We start from the raw sequence: 26,799 nt of genomic DNA, 5'->3' as shown, positions 1-26,799 counted from the left end.
GTCATCAACGTGCCAGTGAGTTCTTTGTTTTCTGAACTCATTGAATGTGTTTGGATTATGATTTTTTTCCTCATTTTGCATCGAAAGATTTAAGACCAAATAAATTAAGTCATTTGGTCAAAGTCACTTCAAGAATTTCTGAAGAAATAAAAGCTAAACTTAAGTCCCTTAGATTGGTAGTTGACTGTAGTAAAATCAAGGCAGCTAGTGTAAATTGTCTTCACCCATTCTGCTTGCAAATTTTGCAAAATCTATTATATTGCACAAACTCCTGTTGAACCAGATAAGGACAAATGAAATGGAGAAGGAGGAGGACAAAGGAAACAAAAATAAAATAAAAAAAGGAGGAGAAAGAAGAGAAGAAAGGAAAGGAGGATAATGAGAATATTAGAGGAAGAGAATTAATAATAATAATAATAATAATAATTTTAAACATATGTAAATAACTATAAACATATTTTAGAGCTTATTATTAGATTTGGCAAAAATGAACTGATGTTCTTCCCAGATGTAAGTACTTGATGATAGTGTGACTTACATTCTACCATTACTTGATTGTTAGAGATGATTATATTGTGAAATAAAGCAGAACAATGCGAGATTATCCATTGAGGGTATGTAGCATAATTATTTGCATTTCCCAATGACACATGGACTTTGATTTATTTTTACTCCTGAAATCCACATGGCCTTGACCTGGAAGTGCAGGCTATAGCCAAGCACAATGTAATTATACATTGTTGAAATAAAATTCTCTTGGAGACATATGCCTCAGACTCTAGTCCTGGGGCCTTAGCTTCTGAACCCTTGTCAGCTTTTAACATACTTTTTATTCCATTCAGTGTTTAATTGGTGTCTGTGGAAAGATTCTGGCTACCAGAATAATTATTATCTCAATTCCAATGACCCTTAATATCCACACTGGTTCCCACTTGTCTCTCTGAACTTTGCACTTCCTTGATCTGGACAAAATCTCCATAGACTTCTGAAGTGGGACAAAGAGCTTTGGGGACTTATATTTTATTGAACTTAAGTTAGTTTCTAATTTATTAGAATGAGAGTCTAGGCCATGACATTTATTAGGTGTGTGACCTTCAGAAGACTCTGAATCTGCCTATGTACTCTGTTTTCTCATCTGTAGTCAGGATAAAAAAAGGTACCGACAGAGTCCAGTCCAATTATATGACAACTGTATATAACATGTAAAGAAATGCAGAGATGGAATATGAACATAATCAAAAACAAAGGATAATGCACCTAAGAGCAGTGATTCCCAAACTTCCTAATGCTGCTTTTTAATACAGTTGTCATGTTGTTGTGACCCAAATCATAATATTAATTTGCTGGTACTTCATAATTGTAATTTTGCTACTGCTATGAATTGTAATGCAAGTATCTGATATGCAGAATATCTGATATACAGAATATCTGATATGCAACACCCGAAGAGGTCAGGGGCCACAGAGAATGAGAAACATTGCCCTAGGGCAGGAATGTAGACACAATTGCTCCTTCTAAGATGTGGGTCTTTGTGTTGTATAAGATAAAATAGGAGCCTAGCAAAATGTAATCCTATGATGAAAATGATAGAAATTAGGATTCTCAGCCCTACAGATTCAGACACTTCAAGATATAACGACATTTACCTTTGAGGAAAATTTGACTCAGTATTTCTATATGTAGTTATGAATGTAAACCTATGCTCTGACCCTCAAAAGCCAGCAATAGAACATTTAATGTGGCATGTTTAGCATATGGCAAGAAAACTAAAGCAAGTCCTCTAACCAGACCATGATGGAGTGCAAAGGTTGTTAATTGGAAAAGAAAAGGAATAAAGAGTGAAAGAACATGCTATCTATACACATGTTCTATAATGCAAATATGATTCATATAATGAACAATTTTATTCTAACATTTAGTGTATAGTCGTTGCCAATCTTTTGGAAATTGAGACAAACCCATTTTAAGGGGGTTCATATATTCAGTCTGACATTCCGCAAACATCCTTGCATAAACCATATTAATAATTATGCAGTATTTTCACATTAGTTTATTCTGTTTAGAATTATAACAAACAGTGTAAATGAATGTCTTTAGAATTTTTATGAACTCTTCAAATCCTTCTTAGTTTTTATTTAAATTAATTGTCTTTATTGCTATTAACTGGCTCATATTAAATTTTGCTACATAGTTCAAATTAGTTTTTCCACAGCCTGGAGAAAGCAACTTAGACATCATTGATTTATTTTATTATTATCTCCATGCCATCATGATACAACTCATATAAGCAGATCCAAGACAATACAGCCAGGAAAATTCTGAGTGAAATGAGACCCTCTACCACCTTATGTGGTAGAAGGGAGAGAATCAGTTTTCTGGCAATAATTTGTACAGAAGTCTGTTCTGAGAGCCTTTCCCACTGGGGATAGAAACACTTACCCCTTCTTTGTAGCATGTTATGAGTAATTTTTAAAAATTTTTTATTAATTCTTTGAGAATCTTAAATCTTGTATGTTGACCATATTTATCCCCATCCCTCAACTCCTCCAACATCCATCCTTGCTTCTTACCAACACAACTTTCTATGGTCATTTCCCCTATAACCTCTAGCATCCAACTTGTATTTTCTTTTACTCTTAGATGCATGACCATACTCTAGAAAACAGTTGATGTACCAGATATCACACTCTTTAAGAAAACTAAAATAAACTGAGTATGTCTGTGTGTGTGTGCATGTGTGCACATGTGTGGGGAGGGTATATGTGCTGTATGTGTGTGTATGCATTCATGTTTTATGGAAACACATACAGCTACAAGTGTGAATGTAATGGGTAGAGCAAGAAGCCAACCTTGGATGTCTTCTTCTGTAACTCTCCACCTTATTTTCGTGGGGTTAGGTATTTCTTTGAACCTGTATCTCAGTGGTTTGACTAGACATGTATTCTCCTGTCCCTGTCTTTCCAGATCTGAGATTGTAGGCATGCACTGCCACACCTGGATTTTTATATTGATTCTGTGAGAATTTGAACTCTTGACCTTAGGTTTTCTCAGTAAACATTTTAGAGATTAAGTGATATTGCCGTTCCTTAATGTGTAGGTTCTAAGGAACACTTGGTCCAATGTCCTGGCTTGCAATGTTGCATTGTATGCCTTTAGAGAAATTTGCATGCCATTCTTTCTAAGAGGATCACATTTGCAATTGTATACTTCATTACATATTTCCCCCATTTGAATATAACTTTTCTGAGGGCAGAGAATTTAATGTTTTTTTTTCTCTTTTAATCAGTGAATATATCCTCAGCAGCAGGTAGCATGCCTGCCACATGATAACACGCCATTTACTGAACATTGAATGGAAGTTGACAGATGATAGTTCAACTTCCAGTGTCAGCAATGGTTTTCCTATTTAAGAAACCAGGATTTACTTATTTACTTGTGAACAGGTAAACTGTATCTTCCAAAAATGGGAACTCAGAGGTCACGGTTTGAAATTAATTCAGCTCATGGCTTTGTAAGCAGTTGTGTTCATTCTTATGAAATTATGAACTGTCTGCCCTTTGATCCTAACTATTCTCACCTGTAAAATGATATAGTGGCAAAAATCCCTTCAGAGGTTAACTGTGAGGATGATTCAAGATTTTAGATGATATTGGTCGTGAACAACAACAACAACAACAACAAAGGTCAATACATGCTAGCCCTTTCTGCAATTGCCCTTACTGTTAGATCCCTGTGCTAGAATGGAGTTATATATGCATTAAATGTTTTTACATTGAGTTATAATATCATTGTTTTGGTGGTAGAAAGAAATTGTGTGAGAAAAATTGAAGGGAAATTGTGATTTAATAGCATTCAATGGAAGTCACTTTAATAACAACTTTCAAAAACAATAGGCTGCTTTTTGGAAATATAGGATTTATATTCCATCCCTCTGTTGATATGATGGTTAACACTTGTTAGACTGCTATTTGAGACACACTTACCTAGAACCATTTCAATATACATGATTGGATCAACCCCAGTTATATCTGACTGAATAGATCTGGGATGCATTCTAGGTCCTTGGTGATACTGATATGGCTAATTTTAAAGTCCCATACATATTTGACTAGAAGACCTTAGTCTTGTGAAGATTATATGCCCCAGTACAGTGAAATGCCACACTAGGAAGTGGGAGTGGGTGGGTTGGGGAGCAGGGCATGGGGAGGGTATAGGGAATAGCATTTAAAATGTAAATGAAGAAAATATCTAATAAATATCTAGTAAAAAATAAAAAAGAAGACTCTACTCATTGCTACAGATATAGTTTCACCTTAGTGTATCTACTTGGTTCAGAGGACACAAAAATTACTAAGTGAATTCTACAGGACATTAGAAAGGGGAGAAAAACAGGAAGGAATGCCTATGATTCCATGATACCGTAAATTTACGTATTAGAGAATTAAAATATAAACTAAACAGAGAAGTGACAAAAATCTAGGTATTTCTCAAAATGGTCTTAGACAAAGAAACTAAATCCAGAAGAAAAAGTATCCTCCAGCCTGTCAATTTTCCTGGCTGTCAAAGTCTGTGGTTTCCTCTCTTGTCTGGAGAGCTTCTCATTCTTCAGATAGTCTTTCTGAAACAGAAAATTCCAAACCCTTCTGCAGAAGCAGTTGCTAATGCATTGTATTGCTCACCTAGCATCTCAACTGAGAGGAAGCATAACATCCAACTTGCAGCTGCTAATTTGACAACAGGAAGGTGCCCCATCTCTAGTATAATTTTGGAGTAAATTTAGCTGAATTAATTTGTGGACATTCCAAATCTTGAAGAAAGATCTATTTCAAAGACAAAGCCCTCCAATATAGGTTGTTTTCAAGTTTGTAAAGGGCTCCGTATATTGATGGTTGTATCTATTCCTTACAATAACTTGTTGAAAAGTAAGAACTAGTTTATTATTCTCTTATAGTGAAAAAAAATTTCTCTTATAGTGAAAGAAATATTTGACTTCATTTTCTGACTTGCTCATGATTATGGCATATGTCACCTCCAATGGTAATCTTGCATGGGTCTGGTCCACTGAACTTGTCCCCAATGATTTATATTTGTGTTTATAATGCAGCTTCATTTATTGCTACATCTAGTCCGTCATTCAGGAGATCTTTAGTGAATATTTGCTAAAGTGAGACAGCATAGACTTTATACATGAAGCACTGAAAGGATGAAGAAGATAGTAGATGCCCTTATTCGGAGCTACTTGAAATCTAGCATATTTAATGACATTCAAAGGACTAAATGACCACAAATTATAAATCTGTATATTCTTTCTGGAAGGAAATCTAGAAGATCTAACTGAAACACACTCACTTTATTAAAGGATATAAGAAAATAGAATAGAGAAATGTCATGATCAGAGTATAAGTGAATTAGCTTGTAATTGCTTTATGATAAATTACCACAAATATAGAAGCTGAAATGATAGATGCACGATCTTACAGTGTTCATGGGTTTGAGTGTGATTGTGATAAAGTTAGAAGCGCTTATTTCTCATGGATAAAAATTTAAGAATTGGCCAGAGTATGCCACTACCTATTAAAATCCATGGGGAAGAATACACATCTAAGTTCCTTCCTGTTATATGCAGTTGTAGGACCCAAGTTATCACTCCCTTGTTGTTTTCTGGCTATGATACACTCCAACATCACATTTGTTACTTGCAAACATATTTGTTATTTGACACTGTCCATCCCTCTTCAAAGGCATGAGTAGCATGTTTTACATAGTTTCAGATGATTCTGACTTAGAAAGTATTTTATCTTAATCAACACAACTAATTAGAATAGAGACTGCCAGGTAAACTCCTCATCATTAGGATATATATATCCTAATGATATATATATATATATATATATATATATATATATATATATATTGTGTATGTGTATATACACACACATGTGTGTGTGTGTATGTGCGTGTGATTACTGAAGCAACCACCTATCATATTGACAGTGGTAGGAGATTGGATATTGAAAAACAAGGGGGACTAAGGAGGCATATTTAGATTTCTCCCTCATGTAGGAATATTAACCAGCTCACAATCAAATAGAGAAAGGATATATTGAGTTTTCTTTTGAGTGCATAGCATATATGCTGTTCAGAATACTTATTTTTCTGTAACAAACTGACCCATAATTAGAGTCTTAAAACAAGAATCACTGTCTAAGCTCATGATCTGTTGTTAGACATTCAAGCCTGTATTATCAAAGATATTGTGTTCTCCCTGTAGTAAGCTGTAGCTACTCAGTTGTGTACAACTAGTAGATGTCCTGACATAGAGATTCTAAGAAGACCCCAATAGTTCATATGTAGAGGTGGTCAAAAGACTGTGTTCCATTGATCAACTATTCATCTTTGGTTTCTCTCCATGTTCTTCTTCATCTGCATGGCCTGTTTGTTCAGATGGGTCTCTGATAATCAAGAGGTATTTTTCCAACGAACAGGAGATGATATGTGCTCGCTGCTTCAGGTCTAGGTGCATAAAAAGGGTGTATCTTTTCTACCCTATTTTATTAATAAAAGAAGTAGTGGGATCTACCAAGATTCCGGAAGAAAACCAGTATTCTGTCTCTATAGGAAGTATACGTACAGAACATGGTCTATATTGCTTTATTTTTCTAGAACAATCCATGTTACAAGAGAAGGAAGCACACGCCTTATAGACCCTGTGAGGAAACATTTCATAACATAAAATTGACCTTTAAACTTAGTTACTCAAAATTATTTTAGTGAGTTTATTTTAATATTTAAAGCTACTGCTAAATGCTTCTCTGAGGTATATGGTTTGCTGTTTGTTTTAATTATTGTTGTTTTCCTTTATTGGTTTTCCTAGAGGATGATTATAGGGGATAATTTCCCATAAGCTGCCATCTAATTTTCATCTTCTGTGGGTGTATATGCAGTGTGGGTACCAGAAGAGGGAGAGTACATTTTGGAAGTGGTTAAGCATCCTAATTATGAAAAAAAAATCCCCAAATATACATTCTACAACTGAATGAATACCATAGAAAATAATCACTGGACTCCTGTTAGAAAGGCATGAAGTATTTGAAGTCTTATAAACTCCTATCCTGAGCGGGAGGAGGGGCTCAAAATGCTATTTCCTGGCTCCTAAAATTAGTGTCTTTAGGGCCAATGTCCAGCAGTCTCCTAACAATAAGATTATTTCCTCTCTTGAATGCACAATAATCTAGGTAGAGTGACGGTTCCTCTGGAGAAAGCTTAAAGGAAGATTAACAGTGTTATTTTGGGCAATGTGCAAATTCTGTCTTGAGGGGAAGATTTGAGTTGTAGATTTCCAGTTACAATTTGTATAAGCTCAAGAAAATCACCTAATGTTTCTAGCCTTAGTTTTCCATCTATTTCATGGTTCAGATCTTGCCCAAGCATCATTTATTTATATTCGTGGTTTTGATGTTCTGCCCGTATAGTTTCATCAGCAGTTCCACTCACAAAACAAAACAAAATAAAACAAACAAAAAGGCAAAACAAAAAAATGCTACTTAATAGATCTTGACTACTCATTTTCTTGTGCACAAGTAAGTGTGTGTGAATGCACGTGCATGTGTGTGTGTGTGTGTGTGTTGAAGGTTATAGTTTCGGTGACAATGACTTATTCTGAGTGTGTATTAAACTGTCTTATTAAATAAGAGGTTCAAGTCCACAAATAAATGCAGCACAGCCCGGGGCAGCTGTCTGTCAATCACTGGAGCCTAAGAATTTCTTCCCAACTATGTGGCAATGAAGCTTTGAGCTAGGAGTATTTTGGGTATTTCTTATCTATTTATGGAATAAAAAAATGGCAATGCGTTCCAACACTCTGGTAACCCAAGGGAGTACAATTAGAAAGGGGCTGGAAGATGCAGGCCTGAAGCTCATTTGCAGCACTGTGCAGGGTTTATCAAGCCCAAGATTGGTAGAGACATCTCCATTTCCACCAATGTTTGTCTTTCTGTATTTGTAGCTAATAGGGCAGTTGACTCACTTCCCTGACGTAAGACAAGAAAATAAGTATTTCCAGTTGCTTTATATTGTTTTTTGTTTCTTCTTTTTCTTTGTCTCTCCTTTTCCTGAGGCTCGGAAGTTGCTTTTTATTTGGATTAGAACCTAGAGGCTCGAGGGATTGAGTCAGAAATAGAACTGAGTTCTCACAATCTTTGTGGATAGGTCTTTCTTTTGTTTTGTTTTTAATCTTCCTTCAGTAATATCTTCCCATGTTGCTTCCACATCGAAACATTTTTCTAGTCTGCACATGGGTGAGTTTTAGCCTCAGTTCTGTGACAAGTAAATCATGACCATTAAGCCATCTCTTCTCTTCTTTTGAACCTCAGGTGTTTGTAATGTTAAAATGACATTTGTAATCCTTCCTTTATCCAGCAAAGGAGAGACACAACTTATCAAGATCAAAGATAAGTATTAAGCAGATAAACAAAAGACCTGAAAGGTTTGATGGTCATATAAACCTAGTGTAGGTACTGTCTACTAAATGCTATTGTTCTGAATATTTTAAAGGAGCTATTTGGCAAATGTGGATGTTTTGAAGGAGCTATTTGGCAAATGTCTTACAAAATTATTGTATCTTTACAGAAAGGTCAAACCATGTAAGTGCATGACTCCCCTCCACCTCTGACTCCAGCAATAATGGTTGTGACATATGCATGCGCACAAGTATGTATACACAGAGAGAGAGAGAGAGAGAGAGAGAGAGAGAGAGAGAGAGAGAGAGAGAGAGAGAGAGAGAGAGAGAGAAAGAGAAGAATTAAAAATTATCATAGACCAACCAGGAAGAACTGCATCCATATACATACAAACAGCAATAAATAGAGTGAGGGTTCTGTGTGTGTGTGTGTGTGTTTATGAAACAATAACAATTAAAGAAAAAAGAAGTCATGATTTCCTGAGGGAGCAAGGTGGAGGAGTACAGATTATGATTTAATTTTGTTTTAATTTTAAAAATAAAAATATAAACATACATTTGTATGGATATATGTACATATACACACATATAGGGCTCTATCTATCAGCACATATAGACAAATATCTGTCTATCTCTAATGCCATCTCATCTATATATACCTATAAGTACATTGGGTCATATCTTCATTAAGATACCCCATGTCTACCACTGTCTTTTGTGGGCATATTTACTATAGATCTACTCTGTTTCATCTAAAATATGAATTAGCTAATTAGTATAATTAATTTACTAATTGACACAATAATTTGTAAGTATGCAAGTGTGATTGCAACTGTGCACAAGTGGAGGTCAGGGTACCACCTTCTAACATGAGTTTCAGGGCTTGAGTTCAGGTTATTAAGGATAGGGTCGTGCACCTTTAACTTCTGAGCCATCTCATTGGCCCAGTTCTGCCTTTTAAAATTAGCACAAACTCTTCTTCGGGGTTTCGTACCTTTTAACTTTAAAAAATATATATGTACCATTTTTTTGCTTTGTGGTACTGTGGTTGACTCAACCCCCAGGATATTCCAAGCTGTGTGCTATTTTGGTGCTGATAAATTTTTACATGATCTCCAGGTTTGGGCTGCAATGAATACTGAAGCAATGTTAATGCATGCCTGTTAGGGTACTTGTGTTATTGTTGTTGTTGTTGTTGTTTACCACATAGGATAGAATTGCTGCCACACATATGCTAATATATACGTTTTGCTAAATATTCAAGCAGACTGTTTCCTTTTCTCTTCTTGTTAGAATGTATTTCTTTCCTGTCCTGCAGAAGGAAGTTGCATTTGCTATATACCTTTGCAATATTTAGCACTTTCCTTTGGTCAATTTAAATTTTCTCTGATCTGTTCATCTGAAGTTGTATATCATTGGAATTTTAGCTTATATCATCTTAATGATGAACAAAAGTAGAGATTCACGGGATTATTAGCTTTTTAAATAACCACTTTGTAAAATGAACTGTCTGCTTCTATCATTTGCCCATGCTCCATTTTTGCTTGTGGCTTGTTCTTACTGAGTTATAGGACTTTATGTGGTGTCTTAATCCATTCAAAATTCTATAAAATGCCATAGCCTGCATTGCTCATAAGCAACTAAATCTCTGTGTTCTGGAGGCCTAGAAATCTAAGACCAAGAAATTCTCACAAATGTCTAAGGAAGACTTTCTGATCCTTGTAACTGTATTCTCATAATAGAAGATTTCACAGGTCTTCCTATGTTTAACAACATCAATTTCATGCATGAGAACTGCATTCGCATGGACCCATCACCTTAAAGCTCCGTCCTCCCAACAGTATGTCTTTGAAAATTGAGCTGTCAGTTGACTCATTTGGGGACACAAATAATCTGACCATGGTTTGAATTATGAATGCAATCTTTTGTTAGCTGGAGATGCATTAATGTATTTTGCTGTCTCTAATTCTGTTTTCTTCTCTTTTTTTTGGCTGGGTATTGTTTAATCTTAGTATGTTTCTATTAGCCAATATTTTTCTTGTGTAGTAACTGCTCTAAAGAGATATCTTCTTACACCGATACCATGAAGACAGTTGCCTTCCCTTTTGTTGAATTGTTTAGTCCTTGTTGCTGTTCACTTTTCATACATCTTCCATCATTTGATTTAACTTGGAGGAGTAGAAGCAGTTCCTCTCAAAATTTCATTGTTTAATATCAGCAGTTAACTGACCTACCAGTACTTGTTGAATTTTTCCTCCCTTGTAGTTTTCAGTCTGTAATTACTGATTTCAAAGGAACCATTTAACATGTGAACTCAAGAGGAACACAATCACTGTTTTCCTAAGAGATCTTGTGCACCTACTGTAAGTCTGAATCTTCTATACATTCTCTTATCTGATGCTCAGAATGACCTTGCAAAGAGTGCACTATTATTCTATTCTGTACTGGTGACAACAGACGCTTAAAAAGGACAAGCGATTAGTTCAAGGTTAAATAATGTACTCATTAGGATTCAATACCATTATTTTTCCCCTTTGAGTACAATACCCACATCTAGTCTAGATCTTTCTTATGCAAGCATTCTAGTGGCAAGGTTCATTAGAACTGTGGAAAATGAGCAAACAGTTAAACTAGAATATTAGACTACAATCATTTGTGCTGCTTTAGTAACAGAATTTTTTTTTTAACCTGGGACATTTACCCTCAACAATGATAATGGCTAATCATTCTAACTTCCTTTCACTGAAAATTCTCAGAAGCTTTTCATTTTTAACTCAGCTCTTAAGATAAAGTGCAAAGTAATTTTAATGTTCATTTGGCAGAGAAGAAAACTGAGATTCATGGGTTGGAAGGGTGGCTCAATTGGTAAAATGCTTATCTGGTAAGAGGGTTGCATCACTAGCATCCACATAAACACAAACCCTGCATTATTAATTCTTGCTGTAATCCCACCACTAAGAAAACAGAGAAATGGTAGATCCTGACAGCCAAATGGCTGGCAAGCCTAGACTCATCAGTGAGCTTTTGGATCCCAGTGGAAGACCCTGTCACAGAATACAAGGTGTGGGCTTTTGAGAACATATTGGGTAGTCTATGGCTTCCATGTGCATGGTACCTTATGTAGGTATAAACACCCCCCCACACACACACATACACACCCACACACACACACACACACACACAGAGAGAGAGAGAGAGAGAGAGAGAGAGAGACTAAAACACTGGGTGCAAGAATGTATATGAATGAAGGAAGAATAAGAGGAAGAAGGAAGAATGATTGTCAGAGAGCTCAAGTGACTCATTCAAGGACAAATATCCAAGGTCAAATACACTTAGTGCAAAGTACATTTCTTCATTAACTTATTTCAACTCTGTGATCACCCAGAGCATCGACCTACATGATCACTGTCTCATTTCAAGGTTACAGCAGGCCACTAAGCTCTGGTTTGCACTTTTTTTCTTTCATAGGCTTTTATTGTGCTGCATATGTGCTGCTCAGGACAAATAACCAACGCTGACAGCATCCACATGGGAGCACCTGCTGCTTTTAGTCCTTCTTTCATCTCTGAGCTGCTCTTGCTCCTTCTATCATCTGTCTTCAGTACTTCTATGCCCCAAAGCAAAACTCAGAATTTGAATATGCAGCTGATGTTGCCTGTCACCTCCTTCCAGACACAGAACAGTGTAATTGCAAAAATTGTTTCATAATCCTCCCCAATTAAGCTGCTGACAACCTAATTTGAAAGGCCAGGTTGGATTCTTCCTTTGCAGCTAGCTTGCCCTCTTTCTCCTTTCACCCTCACCCCTGCCCCCTGCAAGCATATTTACCATCTTCACTCCACGCTTCCAACTACAAAATGTCCTCAGCATGGAATGAGACTGTAAAACTCTCCTTTTGGTCATTACTTTGCCACTGATATGCTCTATTCAATGAGGCTCTGGCCTCATGTGAAGAACTGAGGACACACAGGCTGTTAAGGCTATAGAAGGAGCTTAAATAGGGCAATGATTAAAAGGTAAATATTTGTCCAGGGAAACTGATAAGCAGAGTGGACCTGATGGCTATTTATAATTGAGATGGCAAAGCCATGAACCAATACTCCAGGCATCTGACCCTACAGACATCTGTAGGTTTGAAGAGCACTATTCTTTATGGTCTTGCAGAAGTATAGCTGGACACACACACACACACACACACACACAGACACACAAACACACAAAACTGCACACTCACCCAAGCATACATATGCATGCACATTCATATGCACAAACAGTCATACATACAAGCATACACACATTCAAAATCCATAAAGAAGAGTGCATACCCGACACGAGGAGTAAGTGCTTGTCTCCCAGTTTTAGCCTATCTTCTGCAAAATATACACTTCTCTGGAGCAATGAAAATTTACCTAGACACCAATTACAATGTCAAAGAAACATCTAAAAAGACACACATGGGCATAAATAAAAGAGTAATTTGAAATTCCACTTTATTCTTTGTTCATTTCTTCTGTTCTTTAAGAAACACACTTTTATTGAACAAATAGACCTTACGGGTTATAGTTTTGTATTTTAGCCTAGATTTCTTCCCCTGTCCCCTGTAACATTCTGTTGGCACTAGATTTGTATGATCTTCCCTAAAATGCCACAGGCCAGGCACCGCATTCCCAGCTTAGGCAAAACCTCCAATTAAAATCAGCAGGGAGGTTGCTTGAATTAGGAATCCCAGCCAGGGCTCCCCAGCCTGATGGTTCAGAATGGGAGATGTGAGCCTTTAAACAACGGATGGGAAGCCCTGGGAGGCAAAGCCTCTGTCCTCCAAATGACAAGGGACTCATGCTGTGTCTCTGGGAGACCTGTCAGGTTGCCAGAGCATCCTGGCTGTGGCAAAGACAGGACCCGCAGGGAAGCAGCTGAGATGTCTCCAGGGTTCTGAGAGTGGTTTATATCCGCTCTGGGGTTTAGAGGGCAAGCGATATATACTGTGATCATTGAGAGATTATATTTAGAAATCTTGAACTCTGGCCATGTCTATGCTGTGTGACCATGAATGAGTGACAGTCCTTCTCTGGCTTCAAAACCCTTATCACTGACATGGAAATCAGATCCAAATCCTACAGCACGTCAGTGATGTGAGGATGAAGAGATAGCTGCCTTGACCTAGGAGGTACTACAGAGTGTTTACTGTCCATCTCACCAACGTGGGGGCCGTGGCATTCAGTTCTAAACATGAGAAAGATGGGCTTTTAATTTGAATGGCTTTTATTAAAATGTCTCTGCTTTTGTGGTCCAACCTAGTTTATCTGAAGCCACTGTGAGTGCTAATAGATCAAGTACCAGTTTTTTTTTTCCACTTTAGAAGAGAACGTGCAGCTTCCTGCCCTCTTCTTTAGTCTTTTATCTCTCGCTCTCTATCTCTTACCTCCTCTCCCTCCAGTTCTCACCTTCCCTCCCTTCATTCCAACCCCCAACAGAATGAACTGAGTATCTCATTCAACAGAAAGATGCTGATTTGGCTGCAAATGGAAGATGCTGTAGCTTCACCCCCAGAAACACAGAAAAGCATTTTAAAGCATGGTTCTTACTGCCTCATACTCACCACATAACAGTGGGTCTGTGTGAACACTGTGAGACCCTCCCGTGCAGAACTGGCCTATTAAGCTATTTCCCTGTCGCCAAAGTTGAGACAGCTGTCACTAGCTAGCCTGAGGAATGGTATTTATAGATCACAGTCCCTCCTACCGCTGGTGCCCATCCTCTCCCTGCGCATTCATCAGAGAGGCCCAATTATCTCTAAATGGAAAAGAGAGACCTTGAAAGGTTCAGAGGAAGCAAGGAATGTGGTAATAGATTCTTACATGATCAAACTCTGTATTTCCCCATGTGTTCCATTTGTTTATCTTCTTATGGCAACTTCTTCCTGTTTGTGCTCCTTATTGTTTTAATAGCAGATTATGGTTTATAGCACAAAGTGTACCCACAGCTGATGCACAAGGTTAGTATTTGAATGGTATGCTATTTCATCTCTCAAGTCCTCTTCTGTCACACCACTGTGATGACAGGTGACACTCAGGGGAACGGTGCACCTGAATACCTCCTATCACCATCTAGATGATATTTCTATGGTAAAGCATAGAAATCCCTCCATTGGTTTAGGATTCCACCTTCAGTGACCTTTTTTATTATTCAAATCACTGGGTGGAGATGGAGAAGGTCTGGGAGATTATTTGGATTAAATAAAGCTGATGTTGAAAGTTGCCTGTATCAAAAAACCAAAAATCAGTAAATACGCTTCAAATGGGCTGAGCTTATCTTTCACATTTTGGTCTTTTCAAATGAAGGACTAAAAAGCAACAGGATGCTCAGTGAAAGTGGGAGTTAATAATCACTGATAACGCTGCTCTCTCTGTCTCTGTCTCTGTCTGTCTCTGTCTCTGTCTGTCTCAGTCTCTCTCTCTGTCTCTGTCTCGGTCTCTCTCTCTCTCTGTCTATCTATCTATCTATCTCATGCTCTTGCTTTTATAGAAAAGGAAAAGAATAGATTACTAATCCGTGCCCAAGCCTAAGGTCTCTTCCTTGTCCACATTCTCTGAATCTTGTAACTGATAATTTAACCTCTCCTAAACCTGTTTCTATTCGACCCATTGGCTGTGGCATAACACATTATGCCTGTAGCTTCCATGTGCCCTTCTGTCCACCATCTCCAACATGAAGTCCCCTTCTCCTCTCTGTCACCCCACCTTTCCTCTCTGTTTCCTCTTTCCTGGGCCTTGCACTCCTTACACCCCTCCTTCACACCACTTCCCTCTGACTCCTTATGCTCTACCATTAATGCCCCCTTTGATACAGCCCACAACCTCACAATTATTCTGAGCTCAGGAGATGCAGGTGCCATGCAGCCTGCTAATGTGTCTCAGAGGGCCTCTGTCCCCAGTCCCTCCTGCCTGACAAGGCTGGAATCCTAATTCCCCAGCAGCCCCCTTGCTTGTAGCAGCATCACCAGGAACTTTCATCTTTTTATTTCCCCCACTGAGGATTCTGAGAGTGCCGCCACAATGAAGCATTGACAGGAGGAGTGGGGGCTGTGGTCCTGACAAAGGGTCCCAAAGATGAGACACGAGAAAGGGGGCGCTCTACGGGGTTATAGAATGCCTTGCAGATGGGAACAGAAGCACTCTAAATGGGGTACTGTGCTGTCACTTGGAGAGGGAGTGACAGGGGCAAGTGTGGGCCATTTGAAAGAGGCATTTTTGAAATAGAGCTCTTGTCAGATGTAACCACGCAATCGCAGCCGCGTGGAGGGCCCCTGCAGCTCACAAAAAATATCAGATGACTCATACCCCAATATTCAGTCAATGTTCTGATTTGGGAGGTGGGAGCCACACAGCTCATTATGATTCTTGCTCCGTTTCCTGAAAGCTGGGCCTGCTGTTCTCCAGGCTGTAATAGGATTGGTCTCACGAAGCAGAGACCAGGGAGGCCTGCGGCTGTGTGGGTGGATGGTATGGAAAACTAATACTGCTGTCCTGAGGGGAAGGGAAAAGTTTGTTTTCCTTTTTCTTTTTCCCCCTTTTTGTTAATAAAATGTAAGAAGGAAAATATTAATATTCTTCGTTCATTCATTCGGCAAACATTTATAAAGCTAGCTAGGTTGTGTGCTACGTTCTGAGGGAAGAAATGCCCTGCCGCCCTGCCCTGCCTGCTAAACCTGAGAGGCTGGAGGAGAAACTAGGGATGAGACAAACAGCACAATGCCTTGGGGTGTTTTCTGGGAGGTCTTTTGTTTGTTTGTTTGTTTTGTTTTTTTACCAGATGGAGGGGGTGGTTTTGTGGATTAAACAGGTAGACAGTTTCAAGAAGCTAATTATTCCACCATTTTTCTCAGCTGATAAGTAACTCATTTAAATCCCAAGTCAGCTAGGCAGCCATTTCAACAGTATCCATTTTCAAATGACTACAACAAAATGGCTTCTTTTAGACTTCAGAGCATTCAAGAGAGTACTCAGAACCTTCAAAGGAAGAGCTTACTCTCTGAGATATGAGCACTGTGTACTCTTACATTTTTTTTCTTTTTTATAATTGCTGTATCCTAGACTTCTCTCCGCAGTTTAAATATATCTTCTCAGCATCCCTGCGCCAGCCTCTTGAGACAGACCTTATTATCCCCATTTTAGCAAAGAGTACCAAGGATTTAAGAGATGTAATGACTCATTCCCTGTTCCAGGATAGGTTTGATTTTTGTTGTTTTTTTTTTTTTTTTCTCCCTGACTTAGTTCTACTTGAGCCAACAATATCCGTGCTCATCACCTTAGACTGTCTTATCTCCCCACTGACTTTAGGGGTTTTTGATTTTGTGATTGTATGTCAAGAGAATTGCTGCAACAGACAGTTGACTAGCACATGCCACCACAGGATGTGTGGTGGAAATGAGATCCTTTTCTCATTCTTATAGTGCTGAAAGATCATGACTATGAGCTCTGTCATCATCATCATCACCAATCATCTGTGACATCACAAATCTTGCATGGGGTCCTAGTACATTTTATTTAAGACTGTTTTAAAAATTTGGGCTGATAGATAATGCCCAAAGAAAAGTTGATGTGTCAGGAGACTTCTCTTCTTGAGGGCCATATGGTCCATCAGTTTGCCTTGGAGATTCTGTACTCATGCTTATAAAATAAACCTGACCATCCTTTTGCAAGAAGAACAAGAGCTGAATTTTACTAAGTCCTTAATGCCTACCAAATTTATAGGTATACTTCACACAAAAAAATTGTATAATCCTTATAACAATCCTGTAAGGATTGGTAGGAGGAGTGAGTGGGGAAGCTAAGGAAATTGCCCACTGTCAACCCTGTTCAAGAACAGAGTTTTATCCACTGGTGTGGATAAAACTGGTGAAGCCTAAATCTCAAGTCATTTTCTGGGTGTTTTTGGTAGGCTCAAGTGAGAAACTGGGCATAAAAATCCCTGTGCATAGTAAAGACTGGTGGACAGATATGCAGGACTGTTTGTAGCATGGAGGACAGCGAGGAGGTAACCTCCAAAGAAACATGGAAAAATGAAAGGCCTCTGGGCTGACAGATTTACATATTTTTTATTCTTCTTCTGCTTCTTATTGGTTCATGGATCTGTCTTCATTAAAATGTTTTATTGCCTGGAACCTGGGTACAGACACTGGCATCATTCACATCATGGATAGACAATGTGGAAGGGTTTTAGAAACACAGTTTGTAATAGAAATGCCATATGATTGAGAATTTAGAATTCTGGACAACTGAAGAACTTATATTGTTATTGCATATTATGAAAAGCCACGGTGAGAATCATATCATATGATCCATATAGAAGTACTACATGACTTCTATGATGCAATGATTGTGATGGAATGAAGCTTATTTCTGTTGACAGGGTTGAACATGCCATATCTTCATCAGTAGAAGGTGTGGAATCCTCTGATGTTGACATAAAAATACAAATTAAAAACAAGATGAAAGAAAGAAAGAAAGAAAGAAAGAAAGAAAGAAAGAAAGAAAGAAAGAAAGAAAGAGAAAGGAAGAAAGAAAGGAAGGAAGGAAGGGAGGGAGAATACATAGAGGGTCACAAATCTTGCCCATGTGAGACTTTCCATGATTTGTTCTCTCCAGAAAGTGTATTTGTGCTCAGAAACTTTATTCCCTAAAACAGATTTCTCAGTGCCTATTGTATAATGGAATAATTAGAGATAGATGAATATCCTAATAATTAGTAAAATGCCTCCTTTTTATAGATATTCACAAAGAATGTTAGATGTGTAAAGTACAATGTGATACAATAGCTTTAAGACATTATGCAGAATGGCAATGTATTTATTAATATATATTCACTCTACATTCTTTTATATTTTAATCTGTTTCTTCCTAGGACTTACCAATTAGAGTAGACTGGCTTGCTAGTGAGTCTTAGGGATCCTTCTGTCTCTGCCCTCCAAAACCTGCAATTATACATGTGAGCCACCTTGCCTACTTTGTCTACATGCATATTGGGAATTAAATTTAGGTCCTCATACTTGCATTGCAAGCATTTTACTAAAAGAAAAATCTAATCTCCCCTTTTCTTTCTTTGGGAGGCTCCAACTTGCATGGCCGGTTGTATGAGGTACCTCACATTCCGATTAATGGGCACTAACATTTTCCATTTTCCTTCTTTTTCACAGGACAATTCAACAGTGGCTTGCAAGGGTCCAGTCACTTCTCTACTGCAATGAGAATGGGTTCTGGGGAACCTTCCTGGAAAGCCAGAGGAGTTGTGTGTGCCATGGTAGCACCACACTGTGCCAGCGCCCTATCCCATGTATCATAGGTGGGAACAACAGCTGTGCCATGTGCAGCCTGGCCAACATCTCACTCTGTGGCTCTTGCAATAAGGGCTACAAGTTGTATAGAGGCCGTTGTGAACCACAAAACGTGGACTCTGAGCGGAGTGAGCAGTTCATCAGCTTTGAGACCGACCTGGACTTCCAGGACTTGGAACTGAAATACCTGTTGCAGAAGATGGATTCACGCCTCTATGTCCATACTACCTTCATCAGCAATGAGATTCGCCTGGATACATTCTTTGACCCTCGGTGGCGCAAGCGCATGTCCCTCACTCTCAAAAGCAACAAGAATCGCATGGACTTTATCCACATGGTGATCGGCATGTCCATGCGTATCTGCCAGATGCGCAACAGCAGCCTGGACCCTATGTTCTTTGTCTATGTCAATCCCTTCAGTGGGAGCCATTCAGAAGGCTGGAACATGCCCTTTGGGGAATTTGGCTACCCTCGTTGGGAGAAGATCCGTCTGCAAAACAGCCAATGCTACAATTGGACTCTCTTGCTGGGCAATCGGTGGAAAACTTTTTTCGAGACTGTCCATATCTACCTACGTAGTCGGACTCGGCTACCCACCCTACGCAATGAGACTGGCCAGGGCCCGGTGGACCTGTCGGATCCCTCCAAAAGGCAGTTCTACATCAAGATCTCTGATGTACAGGTGTTCGGGTACAGCCTGAGGTTCAATGCTGACCTCCTACGAAGTGCCGTGCAACAGGTGAATCAATCCTATACACAGGGTGGTCAGTTCTATTCCTCCTCATCCGTGATGCTTCTCATGTTGGACATTCGGGACCGAATCAACCGCCTGGCCCCTCCTGTGGCCCCAGGAAAACCCCAGCTGGACTTGTTTTCCTGTATGCTGAAGCACCGCCTGAAGCTGACCAACAGTGAGATTATCAGGGTGAACCATGCCTTGGACCTCTACAACACTGAGATCCTCAAACAGTCTGACCAGATGACAGCCAAACTCTGCTAACCCGGGACCCTTTGCCATGGACTTCTGTTGTGCAAATACAACAGAACAAAACAAAGCAAAACAAAAGAAAACATACACATACATACATACACAGACAGACAGACACACACACACAAACACATACACAAATTTGTAAAATGTAATTAGTATTCAAAGGAAAGGAGGAAAAAAACTTCACTTGTTGGAAGCTAACGTGTTCTAGCGACTGTATAAAACCGTGGGGCATGTCTCTTACTTCTATATTCTGTCATGAAGAAGGGTCTCAGAATTGTGTGAAGCTTTGAGTTGGTGGCTTCTTTGGCCTCAGGTGCTGTGTGATGGGGGGGAGAAGGGGAGAGCATATGCAATGAATTGTAAAGACCTCTGCTGTGCAGGTGCTAAGATTAAACACTAAAAGAGAGAGAAAGAGATATATGTAATGTACCTCTGACACTGCCATTTTTCCTTGTGAGAGGAAATGGACGTAGATAAAGAAGATATTTCTTCGGTTAAGATTTCTTTCCTCTTTATGCTTAATTCTTTGTGCTTCTTTTGACGCTCTGCTGGGGATGGGGGTAGGGTGGGGTGGGTGCAACAACACTGCAAACTTACCCATATGGCTTCTTTACATCTCAATAAACTGACACTAAAGGAAAATGATCCATAGGTGGGGTTGGAAGAACACAAACTGACCCAATTATAGAACAGTCAATAAACTTAGATATTAGCTCTTTAAACTCCTTAGTTTATAAACTAGGGTCAAAGGGAAGCAGCATGCTCATGAATACCCCGATAATAAATGCCCCATAAGAGTTTGACTCTGTATGTCCTATGCCCTTGTCAATACATATTCTTCCTCAGCACTCTGAACACTTTGGTGTTTTCTGCTTCAAAAATGTTTACCAAAGGGTAAAAGATTTCTCTATCCAAGATTGTGATTGGTGATGGTTTTGCTTGTGGAAAGAAAAACTTTTCGCCTACTTTCCCCAAAAGGAAGTACAGTATCATATTGTTCAGAATTGTTTTCCTAGTAGAGATAGTTTTAATTTGACTATAGCCCATGACTAAGTAATAATAGTACTAATAGAAGTTTTGAAGAGTATAGAGAATATAAGGCTTCCCACATATTTTTAATTTCTTTTGGACTAATTTATAATACACAAACATAGTGCACATGCATCAAGGCTTTACCACACACACACACACACACACACACACACACATATATATATATATATATATATATATATATATATATAAAATATAAACACTACCCCTTTTTTGAGGAAGTTGGGTTTAGTAGAATGCCAGACTGAAGAAGGCAGGCTCATCTCAAAGTTCCTCAGAAGATTTGTGAGGACAGTGCTAATTCGCCTTAGGAGCTCAGCATTTAGAAGGTGGTACGTGCAAGAAGTATTTCTCTGACTCTTGGATCCTCATTTGTACATTTGGAGTAAAATGCAGAATCATCAAAGTGTACTGTATAAAACAGAGGTTCTCCAGTCTAAGCCATCAGTGTTCACTGATTGTCTGCCTGGACAAGAAAGTGCTTAGCTCTATTTTCCACCTGCAGTGAGTGCTGCTTTCACCAAAAAGAAACAGTCATTCCCATGTCAGGTTATGTTATAACAGCTATGATGATCCCTTCACCCCAACACACACTGACTTGACTTCTATTATGTGCTTTCTCATACAACCTTCATAGTATCTTTTTCAGCAACCTAAATAGCATGTGACCTGAACACCCATCAGTGACAGTTGAAAGTAAAAATGGAGGCCTTCCATTTACAGAGGGAGAATTTTCTGGTTTATTTAACTAAAGGTGAAGGAAGAAAAAAATGTTTTTCCTAAAATAGCATATTAAACTTTTAATATTCTCATTATTAGCAAACGAATTAGCATGCATTTACATTTTGTGCTGCCTATAATATACTTGCATAGGTTTTCAGACCTCAGCGTTTGAAAGAGTCCATTGTTCATTTAGTTGGGTAATCTTTTATGTCAAGAATTGCATTATAGAATATTCCTAGAGCATAAGCAGATCCAGTCACTCATCAAACAATCTTTAAGCAAAGTCTCTAGTAAATGAATGAAGATATCAAAAATCTAAATATTGTAAAAAAGTTCAGTGTTTTATGCCATTCACATTATATATACATATATATATATATATGTATATACATACATATATATGTGTGTTTGTGTGTGTGTGTGTATCTTTGCAGAACACCAAGGTGAGTGTTTTGATGGAGTTAGATATGCAGAGAAGAACTCTGAGGGAGCTATAACTCAGCTTGGCAGTCTGAAAAATAAAGACTTTATAGAAAGAATAGGTCCACTGGCAGTATTAGAAAATGGTTAGAACCAGGCGGTGGTGGCACACGCCTTTAATCCCAGCACTTGGGAGGCAGAGGCAGGCAGATTTCTGAGTTTGAGGCCAGCCTGGTATACAAAGTGAGTTCCAGGACAGCCAGAGCTATACAGAGAAACCCTGTCTCGAAAAAAAAAAATGGTTAGAAGTTAGACAAGTAGAAGGAACATGATGAACAAATAAAGAGTAAAAACAAAACACAAATATGTAAATATAACTTTTACAAAGCAATTCAGGACTAGCCACAATAAGGACTTTTAAAAGTTTCATTTTTAAATGAAATCCTTTCTGAGAGGAGTGAGAATGTTGATTCTATAGAAAAAGTAGAAATAGAAACAACCATCCACAATCACCACGACCTAAACCATTTTCCGACTGATTACCTTCAGTTCATTTTCTTTCTCCTTTATCTCCTACTTCCAAGGACTACCTCCTAACTGCTAACTGAAATCCTCTTGCAAGGTGCAGAGCTTGGAAGGTGGCTAGGCAGTCCTCATCTTCACATGAGTAGTGCCTCATCCTCATCACAATAGTATTGGGACCTTCAGTGGAAGGTCCTCGTCAGTCTTCACCAAAGGTACGTTTGGGAAGAGCCACTTCCCCTTCACCTTGGAAATATTGACTCAGCCATTTCATCTTGGATACATTCAGTGCTTGCTGTTGAAAGATTATGGAAATACAGGAAATTTCAAGAGGAAAAATTAATTCACTAAGATAGACTCCACATGAAGAGAAAAATACTTTGTACTGATAGTGCAAAACAGTACTGTAAAGTTCCTTTGTCCCTTGCTTCAGTCTGACTCTGAGCCCCTTGACCTAAAAATGTCCCTTCTAAATGTGAGGAAGAGAATCTGGAAGCCTTTGAATGGGATTCTAATTCAATTAGTTTCTTACCAATTTGATGCAGCAACTGAGGACCTACAGCCTCTGATTAATATGCTGATGCTAAGACACAAGAGTGAACAGAATGCCCATTTGGATAAGGCTTGGCAGCAAAGCATGTCATCACCATGGAAACCACAGAAAACCATTAATTAGCTATCAAATAAAATCATTGGAAAATTCTAGACCATGGCATATCTGCCCTCTTTAAAGTAGAGGGCAAGGAGAGAGTCGCACTAACAGTAAGTCTTTCTTAAGAGATTAAAATAGTTATCTAGAGACTGCATCTTGCAATGTGGAAGAAATGTTGGTCGGTAAAACTACCAAACAACAAAAACAATCATACTTTGAGGTTATTCTAGTAGAATAATAAAGTCTCTAATACATTGTTCCTCCTTTGGTTGTCTAAACTAAAATAAAATTATCTTAATGATTCATAATTTATCCTATTCACTTTTCTATTAGAAGAAAGTGATCATAATATAAATATGGATCCACTAGATGGTGATAAATCATCAAGAGAAGATGTCAAAGCACCAAAGGGGGAGGAGTGAGTAGCTGTTAATGTCATAGAGGCAGAACAAGTCACTTACCAGTTACTAAAGGAAAAAAATTAAGACAGTAAAGGAGAAAATCAAAATAGCCAGCTACATAAATAGACTGCAAGACAAACATTTTAGGCAGACAATAATAACTATAGTTTGATAAAATTGATCTGCTAAAAAAGCAGTATTTGTCAGGTGGCCAGCTATTAATTAAAAAATATACATCAAGTTAGAAGTTAAAGGAATGAAGAAAAATGTGCTAGAAAAAGTGCCAGTAAAGAAAGTAGATGCTGCATTGTTAATAGTTGTGAAGAGAATTCAAAAACATATATATTATTAGGGAAAATTAGTCACTTTATTAGGAAGAATAGAAATACAACTAAACACATACAAAGAAGATGCTTAGTATTAAAGGAACATTTTAATGTATTTCAAATTTCAGCAATAAGGAATTATAAAAAAATATATTTTTCAGGTTTTTATAACTGACTGTGAGCTTAGTGCCCTTTTATTATTTCAAAATGACAGGTTACCTAGACTAATCACGTAACCAGTACAAGAATCTACCTTGTGGAATTTCAGCAACGGATTACCCAAAAGCCCAGGCATGAGGTTTATATTCATTCTTTGCAATTGTCCTTGCCCTGTTCCTCTCTACTATCATTATCATCATCATCTTCATCTTCATCATCATCTTACTCAAAGGAATTTTTGCAACTATGGATCAGTCAAATTCTTTTATGATTATAGTGATCTCAGCTTGAGTGGAGTTTATTTTCTCCCTTCCACTTATATAGAATCAGCAGCTACTGACTGATAAGCCTAAAAATTAAAATGGGTGATTGTAGAACCTCTACTATCTTGGTGTTGCTCCTTCCAAACCAGTGTCAAAGGTTGAACTTACAAGCATGGTCATTCTTTATCCTCCAGCACCTGGTCTTTAAGGGTCTTTGTCCCTCGTCAATAGCTTACATATCAAGGAGAACTGAAGGATGCAATGGGCTCGACGCAAATCAAGGATAAGGAAGTCATCTAGCTTTTGTTATATAGACTTTTCAGATAGTAAATGCTGAAGGAAATTTAAAACTTTGGGCTTTGGTCTTTTTTGTAATAAAAATCTACAACTGCATACATACATGTCAGAGGTAGAGAAAGCCTAACTCACCAGCCCAGTACACGTGAGAGCATGATATATCAAAGGAGGTTGCTAAAAGTGCAAATGAAAAAAAAATTCCTTAAGTCCCTTAGCAGAAGCAAATTGATGCTAAGGATTACAAGCTGAGTTTCTCCCTGAGTTAGTATCTGATCTTCAAAAGCCAAAATTCCTTACTTGGAGGACATCCTCAAATGCTCTTTTCCCCAATGGAACACTCTATGTGTTACCACTAAAGCTCTTCAGTCTTGGTCACACTTCTAAATGGAACTCTTCCCCTGAAGGAAAAAGTAAACGTACTTTGATAAAATGTTGAGATAGGGCTTGAATGTGAGAATTGCTGATCTGAAAGCTTAAGTTGTGTTGCTCTTATAAAAGATGTCTGTGTTCTCTGAGTCTAGCCATTCCCACAAGTCTTGGGCAGCAATAGAAAATTGGTCTAACTTCATCACATACCTGAGTAAATGAGAAAATTATAGTTATCTTATAAATTAGAGGATGATTATAAATACTGCCAAGCATTGGTTAATTACATGGTGTTATCATACAGTATATAATTACCAATTAATAATAATGTCACCTGATATTTTGTTGGTGCGCAAAAGGATGCTAAACTTAGAGGTTTCACCCAAGTGATAGATTTTTTTCCCTAAATCATCAATTGCCTACAAAATAAGAAATAGAATTAATATTTTCTGATTTCCAGGTTAGTGATTTTTACCGACTACTTGACAATATTCTTAACATGAGAAAAATCACATAGAATTCAGAACAGTAGCTAGAAGTGCTGACTTAGAATTAAAAAGCAAGCCTGGAGCTCTGCTCTTTATTAGCTGTGGAGCTTAAATGATATATTTAGACTCTCTCTGATTCAATTTTTTCTGTAGAAAGGAGATTCTTAGTAGGTCCTCTCTAACTTGGTTGCTCTGACAATTAAGTATTTTTGAAGACTCTGAGACAAACTGTCATGTAAGAGGCCTATTTAATTGGTAAGTAAATGTTATAAAATACAATTTAGTTAACAGTGCATATTAATATAAAAAAAGCTATAGTCATTTCAGCTCACTTTGCAGACTAAGTAGAACAGTATGGACTTCCTATAGTATACCTGTGTATTAGTACATTTAACAGCTACAACACAATAGTGAAACTAAGTAATTACTAACCATAGAAATATATTTTTCCTCCATGGGGAAGTTTTGAAGTCCAAGATAAGTCATCAGTAGTTTTGTTGTCTGGTGTAAGGATGGATCATTTGTTTTGGATGGTCATCAAAAGAATGTCATGTCATCACATGGTGAAGAGCAAAAGATATTCTTGAAAACCTCTTTTAGAAAAACATTAATCCCATCTATGATAACAGAATTCTCACAAATTAACCACTCCCCATGGCCCCACATTATATAAAGGGGCATAGTGTTTCTGTTTGTTAGGGGAGCATTGATATGCACCACATAGCATGCTGCTTAGCTCCATAGCAATAGAGGAAGTTGAATCTTATCAACTTAGTCTTAAAACATATTTTGACTGTCTTTCCACAAATAGTAATGGTATCATAATTTCCCATTGTCTAAAAATGTGGCTTTTAACTATGCAAGACAACATTCATTGCCTCAGTAAATCCAAGTCAGATATACACAATGTGACCTGAGGAATTGACCAAACTCTGAAAGTTTTGTGCACCAACCACTTCTTTATCACAGAATCACTAAGCTCCTCCATAAGCCAGAGTCAAGGAGATTGTTAAATGCACTCACATCAGAATCATACAGTTTCAGCAGGAGTCCAGAAAGAGCAGACTGTCTGGGAAGAGCACCCTTTGGCTCAGACCCCAGATGTACTTCTTGTTCCTTCTCCAGCAGCTCAGGAAGACTACTTCAGGAGGGGCTACTCCATCCATTACAAAACATCATTACTGTGTCTGTAGCTCTTTCCTTAGAAAGAACAATCCCAGGGAATTGAAATTGTGAGGTTGTATGTAGTGGCTTGGGTAAACTGATGTCAGGAGATGAATAGCTTCATCTTGTCCCTAAAGGTAAGAAATAAAGAAAAGGAGCCTTTGATGAGTTGGACACTTT

At 38.1% G+C, this 26,799-nt stretch overlaps 1 protein-coding gene across 1 annotated transcript in view; it reads left to right on the top strand.

Annotated features, from left to right (window-relative positions):
• The window catches only part of Brinp1 (BMP/retinoic acid inducible neural specific 1), a 192,757-nt gene extending 172,474 nt beyond the window's left edge, over positions 1–20,283 (top strand). Inside the window, exon 8 of the mRNA XM_021161100.2 lies at positions 18,654–20,283. Within this exon, the coding sequence (XP_021016759.1) occupies positions 18,654–19,791 (1,138 nt within the window). The 3' untranslated portion in view covers positions 19,792–20,283. The remainder of the gene's footprint in view (positions 1–18,653) is intronic.
• Positions 20,284–26,799: the final 6,516 nt, after the last annotated feature.

Source organism: Mus caroli, chromosome 4, assembly GCF_900094665.2.
Source record: "Mus caroli chromosome 4, CAROLI_EIJ_v1.1, whole genome shotgun sequence".
Classification (NCBI taxonomy): Eukaryota; Metazoa; Chordata; class Mammalia; order Rodentia; family Muridae; genus Mus; species Mus caroli.
Note: the sequence above shows the minus strand (reverse complement) of the source record. Positions and strands in the feature narration are given on the sequence as shown.